Raw genomic sequence first — 10,522 nt, forward strand, 5'->3', positions numbered from 1 at the left:
TGGGGAAAAAAGCCTCTGGAAATGAAGAATGGGACAAGTGTCCAAGAATTCACCTTGGAGGGCTTTCCTGCTGCCCAGCAGCTGGGAAAGGTCCTCTTTCTGGTGCACCTGCTGGCATACCTGGCGTCCATTGCAGGTAATGCTGTCATAGTCGCCATCACCTGTGCTGACTCCAGGCTACAGACACCTATGTACTTTTTCCTCAGCATTTTCTCCTTCACTGAGTCTTGTCTCATAAGTGCTATTATTCCTAAGTTGCTGGTCATCTTTCTTTTAGGCAAGCAAACGATTTCCTTTGTTGCCTGTTTCATACAAGCCTTTGTTTTTGTATTTCTGGGAGCAGCAGGGTTCCTCCTCATAGCAGTGATGTCTCTGGATCGGTACCTGGCCATTTGCAAGCCTCTTCATTACGCATCTGTCATGAATCTGAGGACTTGCTGTCTCCTGGTCACAGCCTGCTTTGCTTTGGGCTTCACTCTTATGGCTGGTCTGGTGGTGAAGGTGTCCCAGTTATCCTTCTGTGGCCCCCATGTCATACATCACTTCTTCTGTGACCTCGGCCCCCTGATCCATCTCTCCTGCTCTGACACCAGGTCTGTTGAGACATTGCTCTTTGTCCTCGCTTTGTGTGTCCTTTTGGCATCCCTCATCATAACCATCACTGCATACAGCCACATAGGCGTCACAATCATTGGACTCCCATCAGCCAAAGAGCGACAGAAAGCTTTCTCCACCTGCTCCTCTCACCTCATTGTCCTCTCTCTGATGTATGGCAGCAGTGCCTTCATATACATGAAACCAAAGCAGGTGAACAGGCTGGACTCCAACAAGGAGGCTGCCCTTGTAAACATGGTTGTGACCCCCCTACTGAACCCTGTCATCTACACTCTATGGAACAAGCAGGTCCACCAGGCTCTGAGGGAGACCGTGTGCAGAATGAAAACATCAAGATAAAGAAGTCACACTGTCTTGGAAGTGTGAGGTGACAGCTCACTGTGGTTCTGATTTGCATTTCTCTTAATGATGTTTGAATTATTTCCATTAATGATTCTGAGCACATTTTCATGTACTGACTATTTATTTGTAAGTCTATTTGGAAAAATGTTGACTAGTTCCTCTTTGTTTTAAGTGAAGTATAGTGGAATCATAGTTTCTGGTGTACAGCAAAGCGATTCAGACATATATATATATTCAGATTCTTTTCCATTATAGGTTCAGTTCAGTTCAGTTCAGTCACTTAGTCGTGTGTGACTCATTGTGACCCCATGAATTGCAGCACGTCAGGCTTCCCTGTTCATCTCCAATTCCCAGAGCTTGCTCAAACTCATGTCCATCAACTCGGTGATGCCATCCAACCATCTCATCCTCTGCCATCCCCTTCTCCTCCTGCCTTCAGTCTTTCCCAGTATCAGGGTCTTTTCCAATGAATTCATTCTTCCTATCAGGTGGCAAAGTTTTGGAACTTCAGCTTCAGCCTCAGTCTTTCCAATGAATATTCAGGACTGATTATAGGTTATTAGAAGTTACTGAATATAGTTACTTTTACCATATAGTTGGACCTTGTTGTTTATCTATTTTATATATAGTAGTATAAATCTGTTAATCCTAAACTCCTAATTCCCTCACTTTTCATAAATTAAATGTAATCATAAGTTTGTTTTCTATGCCTATGAGTCTGTTTCTGTTTTGTAAATAAGTTCATTTGTATAATTTTTTATGTTTCCATACTTAAGTGATATTATAGGTATTTGTTTTTCTCTGTCTCACTTAATTCATTTAGTTTGAAGTAGGTCCATCCACATTGCTACAAATAGCATTATTTCAATCTTTTTATGGCTGAATAATATTTCATCACACACACATACACCATATTTTCTTTATTTGTTTATCTATTGATAGAAACTTAGATTTCTTCCATGTCTTGGCTATTGCAGAGAGTACTGTGGTGAACATTGGAGTGCATGTATGTTTTCAAATTAGAGTTTTTGTCTTTTCCAGTTATATGCCTGGGGATGGGATTGATGGATTATATGGCAACTTTATTTTTAGTTTTTTAAGGAACCTCTATACTGTTCTCTATAGTGGCTTTACCAGTTTACATTCTCACCAACAGTGTAGGAGGATTCCTTTTCTCCACACTCTCTCTAGCATATATTATTTGTAGAATATTTTTTGAGAGGGAAAAAAAAGTTTATTAAAGTGGGATACACAGTTAGAACAGCAGCAGCTCAAGGGAAAACTGATGTTGAACAGGGGTCCTTAGCCCACTTTTATACCCAGGGTGCAAGAAGTGGGATAGGGGTCTTGCGGGTCATTTGCTAAATGGATGAGGCACGTATACTGGGTGGGGGAAGAGTAGGGCAAATACCTTCTCCCTATGGGGTAGGAGGGGAGACAGTTTATACTGTTTCATTGATAGTTACAACATGGGGATGGAAGGACAATAAGGGATGATTTTTCTGTTCCTGCATTCCAGGACCCTCCTTGGTTTTATCTGCTCTTTTATCGTTGGCTCACCACATTCTTCCCCCTCTTTATTTTTAGGGCCAATTCTTTGGCCCCCTTTGATACCCTGTTCATGTCTAACTATCTACCTATTTCCCGTTTCAGGCACTTGGGAACCCAGTCTCAGGCACTTGGGAACCCAGTCTCAAAGATTTGTAGACTTTTGATGATGGCCATTCTGACTGGTTCTACCTTATTGCAGTTTTGATGTGTATTTGTCTTTTAATAAGTGATGTTGAGCATCTTTTCATGTGCCTGTTAGCTGTCTGGATGTCTTCTTTGGAGAAATGTGTTTTAGGTCTTCTGCCAATTTATTGATTGGGTGGTCTGTCTTTTTGATATTGAGCTGTATGAGCTATTTGTATGTTTTGGAAATTCAACCCTTAGAATTCAGTTGGGTAGATGCCAAATGTATATGTGTCTGAGGAAGTGCACTGGTTGTTGTAGAAAACATAAAAGTGTCAAATTACCAATGAATGAATCGCATGAACTGTAATGAAAATTGTGTAAAATATGCCCTCCCACATCTATATTGTCCTTGTAACACCTTCAAAGAAAATTAGTCATAATTACCCTAGAGTGTACAAAATACCACATAACACTATGTGAGAAAAGGTACAATTAAATGTTTTCTTATGAAACTTGTGTTTGCTTTGAAATGCAACATCTTTGCATAAATATTTTTAATGACAAAAATCAACAAGGAAAAAAAAATCAACAATGAAGTGTGGGGAGCACGATCAAGATGGCAGAGTAGGAGAATGCAAAACTTTACCTCCCTCCACGAATCAGTCAAAAATGCATGTACATGCAGAACAATTCTCACTGAAAACTGCCAATAGCTGGAGACTGACAGAAAGACTGCTGCAGAATCAAGGCTGTTAGATAGAGCCACATGGTGTTTCACTGGGAGGGAAGCTAAACATCAGGTTGGGATCTGTGCCTCTGGAAGGGGACTCAGTGAAGAAGGGAGATTACAAGGGCAGAGGACGTCTCTGGGGGGCTAGGAGTTCAAGCTACATTGAGTGTCGCTGCCCTGGGGTCTGACACAGTGAAGATGGGTACCCCGGGTGGAAAGAGGACTGGTGAGACTAAAAGCAGTGGTGTGCGAAGGCTGGGCTTCACTCATGAGGAGTGAGCACATGCTTGCACGCACACAAAACAGGGTGGAGAGAGCAGATTGAAACTGCATGGGTTGCTGGCCTGTTTTACCCGGTCACCCTGGAATGCACCCTAACCTGAGTGTAGCAACTGCTCTGGCCCCGCCTGCTTCAGGATGCAGCTCCGCAGTAGGTTATGAATGCTTGTGCTGGTTGGGGGAGAGAGCTTACTTGAAAGGAATGGAAGCAGTTCAGACCCACTAGTTTAAAAATAATTTTAATATCTGATATTCTAGAGTGAGTGCTCAGTTGCGAAGTGGTGTCTGACTCTTTGCAACCCCATGGACTGTAGCCCATCAAATTCCTCTGTCCATGGAATTCTCCAGGCAAGAATACTGGAGTGGGTTGCCATTTCCTTCTCCAAGGGATCTTCCTGACCTAGGGATCCAACTGTGTCTTCTGCATTGCAGGCACCTAGGAAGCCCCATAGAGTTCACATTCACTATTAAAAATGTACAAAACTAGAAATTAGCAAGAGTTTTGTAAAAAATACTTTGCTTGGCAACTTAAAACCTTCCTGTACAACTTCAAGGCTCCTAGGTGGTGCAGTGGTAAAAAGTCCCCCTGCCCATGCAGGAGATGCCAGAGACGTGGGTTCCATCCCTGAGTCAGAAAGATCCCCTGGAGTAGGAACTGGCAATCCACTCCAGGATTCTTACCTGAGAAATCCTATGGCTAGAAGAACTTGGCAGGCTATAGTCTATGGGGTTGCAAAGAGCTGGGGGCGACTGAGCACACATGCAACATACAACTACAAAGATCTACTTGAAATTGCTGCTCTAGAAAATTGAACATTTTAATCTTCAAGGATTTAACCTCCTGGAATTTCTCATTGCTCCTTCACTTTCATCATTGCTTTGGATATACTCTTTATTTGTCTTTTTAAAAAAAAACTCGTATGATTTCTATATTGAAAATCACACAAAGCTGAAATGTTTCATTTTGCCTTCTGCTATCAAAAGCTGATGTATTAGAAAAACAATTTTCAGTCATTGGCAGAAAGTAGCATTAAGAGCAGAATCAGGCAAACTTGTACAACTAAAGATTTTTTTGTTTAAAAAAAAGCAATTCAAACCTGGGGTAAAATATTCTCAGTCCTGTCATGACAAATATGTAGAATAGATAATCTTTGGGGTAAAAAGGCAAAACAAAATGAATAAAAGCCTTGACAATTAAAAATGAGCAAGACTTTTTAACAGGCACTTCACAAAAAAGGATTTCTATTTGTCACAAGTATATTAAAAAAAGTGTTCATCATAAGTAGTCATTAGGAAAATGTAAATCTAAATGAAATACTACTAGAATGTCTCCAGTTTTTAAAAGTTGAACTACGCTTGACATTATATATGCTTAATGTGGTCGTGTTGATATGTACATGTATGAATGCAATATGATTAGCATTGTAGCATTAAATAAGATCTTGATCATGTCATGTAATCATTTCTTTTCTTTTGGTCAGAATAGATGAGATATAATCTCTTAGCAAGTTTGATATTTATAATGCAATATTGCCTTTTATAATCAATATGTTAGATTTCCAGGACTTATTTATCTACTAGTTGCAAGTTTGAGCCCTTAAACAAAATCTCTCCTACATTCCTTCCCCTACCCCTCAGCAACCACTATTTTACTCTAATTTTGTGAGTTTACCTTTTTTAGATTCTACATGTAAGTAATAAACAGCATTTGTCTTTCTCTGACCTGGCATAATGCCATGAAGGTCGTCCATCAATGTTGGCACAAATGACAGGATTTCCATTTTCCTGTAATTGAATAATATTCCATTGTATATGCATGTATATACACATATTTCACATATTCTTTACCAATTCATCCCTAGCAGAAATTTAGGTTGAATCTATGTGATGGCTATTTGGAATAATGCTGCAATAAACATAGGAGTGCCAATATGTCTCCCATATTCTGTTTTCATTTACTTTGGGTATATAATCAGAGGTCAATTGCTCTAACATATGTTAGTTCTATTTTTAGTTTTTTAAGGCACCTCCATATTGTTTTCCATAGAGGCTGAATGAATTTACAGAAATGTACCAATTAAATGACTTAGAGACTAAGTGTTGGTGAGAAAGTGGAGCACCTTGAATTCTCATGCATTGCTGCTGAGAGCTTAAATCCAGTTTTGGAAAGTGTTTTACAGTTTTGTAGTGTTAAGACCTGTCTTATATAATTAATTCAATACTTTTACTCCAAGTTATATACTCAGGAGAAATAAATGCTATATCTTCAAAAAGATTTTACAGAATATTCATAGCAGCTTTATTCATGGTAGCCCTGAACTAGAAAGGATGCAAATAACCTTCAGTGAAATGACCTTCAGTGGAGGAATGGAAAGCTGTGGGGTACCTATACAATGGACTACTACAAAACAGCATAAAAGAGTAAATCATTCACCTGAAACAGCATGGATAATTCCTACAGACATGTTGAGGAAAAAAGGCAGACAAAGGAATACATGCTATTTTGGATTTCTATGATTTTCAATAAACTGGCAAAAGTAAATTTTCATGATTGAAATCAGTGTATTTCTTTGGTGTGGGTTATTGATTTGAAAAGGGAAAAGACAAACTTATGAAATGAGATGGAAAAATGTCATTGCTTGATTTCAATAGACGTTACATGACTGTTACATACACAAATTACTGATCTGTACAATTAAATTTTGTGTATTTTATAGAATGCAAGTAATAATTCAATAAAGAAAATATTAGGTTAAAAAGAAAAAGGCAAAGTAATTCAAAAGTAAATAAGAGTTTCTGTTGTTTAAGCCTTTCTTAATACATGTAATTTGTGATTTTTAAATTTTGTAACTCTATTTGATAAATTTTACAATTCCCTGGGTCAGGAAGATCCCCTGGAGAAGAAAATGACAACCCACTCCCGTATTCTTGTCCATGAGAAATCCCATGGACAGAGGAGCCTGGCAGACTACAGTCTATGGGGTCACAGAAGAGTCGACACAACTTAGTGACTAAACAACAACAGGGCAGTTGTGCAAAATCTGCCTTTGAAGACGTTCACAGAGGACTGTGTAGCCTATTGAGAATGATAGTATTTTACCATATGCAGTGAAAGGGCAATTATGATATATGCCACCTGGAATCTCCCCTTTCCAAATATGAAGCAATTAAATGTCCTCTGGGACTCTGTTGTGATTTTAGTTCTTATTCCATTAAAAAAAAAACCCTCTTCTAATGAATTTGAAAACTCCAAAGATGCATCCACTGGACCCAATGCGTCCTCACTGGTGATGGTAGATAAGCCTGTGATAATTATATCATAAGGGCATTTGAATGTGTTCTCGCTTATGACTGCTGTGATCCTTCCCTATATAAGTTGGGGTGACTGGTTGATGGAAAAGTGACTGATAACAGGGTCATTAAATAAGGGAATTGACCTTTATTGTCTCTTCTTTTTGACTCTCTTCTGCGATAGATACACAACCAACCACATTTGTTGTTCATGATGCACTGTAGAATGGTAATAATTATGTCCAGGTATTCCAAACGGCAGCACAGAAAGTGCTAGTACATGATTGGGGCATCTTGTGTTGTCTTAATGGTCCAGGATTTATCAGTTAGATTGCCATGGAAAAAACTATGCCCGTTAATCCTCCAGAGTTTGAAGATTTCCTTAACAATTTCATACTAATTTAGGACATAAGGCATCCATTAATTTTTTTATTAGGTCAATGAAATGTGTATCTCAACTAAGTGTTTTCCTCCCTTTCTGTTAACCTAGGAGAAAGATCCTGGTTTGTTTTAAGAGAAAGAAGCACACTGTTAAAGGAACACTGTTTCTTATGGTAAGTACTTGACCATGGGACTAACTTGCAATCTAAAAGGTCAGATGTTTTAACCAGAGCCTCATTATGTTTAAGCTTCTAATGTGGATCATACATAGGCAAAGTAATAGTTTGGCCAAAAGGAATTAAATAAAATACAATCAAATTATGATTTCTTATTTACTAGAGCACTGATTTGCAGGAGATGCCCAGATCCCTTCCCCAAAGATTGTTTCAATATACTTGGTTTACTTGGCTTCTAGTTAGGCATTGGCATTTTTTTTTTTAGAGAAAAAAAGAATGGTCCTCTAGTGATTGCAATGGAAATACAGGTTTAACTATGACACACCAAATACTTCCAATGTAAAAAATTATTCCCCGAGAAAGGAAGATTGAAGAGTAATCTATGAAATAATTGGGTAGCAGAATGAAGCGCTACCATTCTGCTAGGTTGGTATAGTGTGAGGGAATTTGATCCACCCATTAAATGTGTATTCATTGAATTTGAACAACCAAGTCATGAAACCATTTCCCCCCACCTCCAGTTTTAGGTATGTTTTCTCTTAAACCCACAGACTGTGTGGTTATGATACTATAAAATACTAGCTTTACTGTTCACACTGGCAGTGTCGGTGTGTGTATGCGTGCAATGTTACTTTAGTCATGTCTGACTCTTTGTGACCCTACTGACTCTAGCCCAACACCCCCCCCCCGCCCACCTCCTCTGTCCATGGGCTTCTCCAGGCAAGAATACTGGAGTAGATTGTTGTGCCTTTCTCCAGGGAATCTTCTTGACCCAGGAATCGAACCTGCATCTCTTACGTCTCCTGCGTTGGCAGATGGGTTCTTTGCCACTAGCACACACAGGTCTTGAAGAAATAACTCAGGCTGAATAGACTTCAGGAAAATACCTGATTTGGAACCTGGTAATAAAAAACCGCTCTTTCACACCTTCTATTACCAAAGGGTTAAAGTCAGAAGGCTTCCTACATTGCATGGCATCACTGAAACATAGAAATTACCACTGTGACCCCATGAAAAATATTTTCTGCAGGATGACAACCTTCACTCTTTCTTTTTTAAGCCTATGACACATGTTTAATTAATTATTTATTTATTTCCATTTATTTTTATTCGTTGGAGGCTAATTACTTTACAATATTGTAGTGGTTTTTGCCATACATTGACATGAATCAGCCATGGATTTACATGTGTTCCCCATCCCGATCCCCCCTCCCACCTCCCTCCCCATCCCATCCCTCTGGGTCTTCCCAGTGCACCAGCCCTGAGCACCTGTCTCATGCATCCAACCTGGGCTGGTGATCTGTTTCACCCTTGATAGTATACTTGTTTCAACGCTGTTCTCTCAGAACATCCCACCCTCACCTTCTCCCACAGAGTCTAAAAGTCTGTTCTGTACATCTGTGTCTCTTTTTCTGTTTTGCATATAGGGTTATCATTACCATCCTTTTAAATTCCATATATATGTGTTAGTATACTGTATTGGTCTTTATCTTTCTGGCTTACTTCTCTCTGTATAATGGGCTCCAGTTTCATCCATCTCATTAGAACTGATTCAAATGAATTCTTTTTAATGGCTGAGTAATATTCCATGGTGTATATGTACCACAGCTTCCTTATCCATTTGTCTGCTGATGGGCATCTAGGTTACTTGCATGTCCTGGCTATTATAAACAGTGCTGCGATGAACATTGGGATACACGTGTCTCTTTCAGTTCTGGTTTCCTTGGTGTGTATGCCCACGAGTGGGATTGCTGGGTCATATGGCAGTTCTATTTCCAATTTTTTAAGGAATCTCCACACTGTTCTCCATAGCGGCTGTACTAGTTTGCATTCCCACCAACAGTGTAAGAGGGTTCCCTTTTCTCCACACCCTCTCCAGCATTTATTGCTTGTAGACTTTTGGATTGAAGCCATTCTGACTGGTGTGTAATTGTACCTCATTGATGTTTTGATTTGCATTTCTCTAATAATGAGTGATGTTGAGCATCTTTTCATGTGCTTGTTAGCCATCTGTATGTCTTCTTTGGAGAAATGTCTGTTTAGATCTTTGACCCATTTTTTGATTGGGTCATTTACTTTTCTGGAATTGAGCTGCAGGAGTTGCTTGTATATTTTTGAGATTAATCCTTTGTCTGTTTCTTCATTTGCTATTATTTTCTCCCATTCTGAAGGCTGTCTTTTCACCTTGCTTATAGTTTCCTTTGTTGTGCAAAAGCCTTTAAGTTTCATTACGTCCCATTTGTTTATTTTTGCTTTTATTTTATTTTTTTGCTTTTATTTTCAATATTCTGGGAGGTGGGTCATAGAGGATCCTGCTGTGATTTATGTCAGAGAGTATTTTGCCTATGTTCTCCTCTAGGAGTTTTATAGTTTCTGGTCTTACATTTAGATCTTTAATCCATTTTGAGTTTATTTTTGTGTATGGTGTTAGAAAGTGTTCTAGTTTCGTTCTTTTACAAGTGGTTGACCAGTTTTCCCAGCACCACTTGTTAAAGAAGTTGTCTTTTTTCCATTGTATATTCTTGCCTCCTTTGTCAAAGATAAGGTGTCTGTAGGTACGTGGATTTATCTCTGGGCTTTCTATTTTGTTCCATTGATCTATATTTCTGTCTTTGTGCCAGTACCATACTGTCTTGATGACTGTGACAGCCTTCACTCTTAACTGTTTGTTGTGTATGTGTCTGCAGTCATTTTTGTTTTGTATTATTTACCTTGTGGACTATTATTCACAGATATTATTTTCCAAAAAAGTTAGGTGACACATTAAAAATTGTTATAAAAAATAAAAACAAATATTTAATTTTACAATTTAAAAATAACTGTTATAATTAGTATAATAATGTTATAATAGTAAAATGTTTGTCATTTATTGCAAAATATTTTCAAAATATAAAATGATCCCTCATTCACAAATATACCTGAAAGCAGTGTTTTTGTTTTTTATTTTATTTTTGTTATTTTTAAAGTTGCTATCATTTAAATTCTTTATTCTTCAGTGATAGTATTTCCTGATTCACAGATTAGGCAGAGA

The 10,522-nt window shown here is 38.4% G+C and overlaps 1 protein-coding gene across 1 annotated transcript; it reads left to right on the forward strand.

The window, feature by feature from the left end:
• LOC133070689 (olfactory receptor 6E1-like) lies at positions 1 to 954 on the forward strand. The gene has a single exon (XM_061163089.1). It carries the CDS (start codon positions 22 to 24, stop codon positions 952 to 954), a length of 933 nt encoding a protein of 310 aa, XP_061019072.1. The 5' UTR covers positions 1 to 21.
• The last annotated feature ends 9,568 nt before the right edge of the window (positions 955 to 10,522 follow it).

This window comes from Dama dama, chromosome 15 (genome assembly GCF_033118175.1).
Source record: "Dama dama isolate Ldn47 chromosome 15, ASM3311817v1, whole genome shotgun sequence".
Taxonomy (NCBI): Eukaryota; Metazoa; Chordata; class Mammalia; order Artiodactyla; family Cervidae; genus Dama; species Dama dama.

Bases quoted from the DNA above. Each gene is read 5' to 3' on its own strand.
- LOC133070689 (XM_061163089.1), top strand. From the start codon at position 22: ATGAAGAATGGGACAAGTGTCCAAGAATTCACCTTGGAGGGCTTTCCT.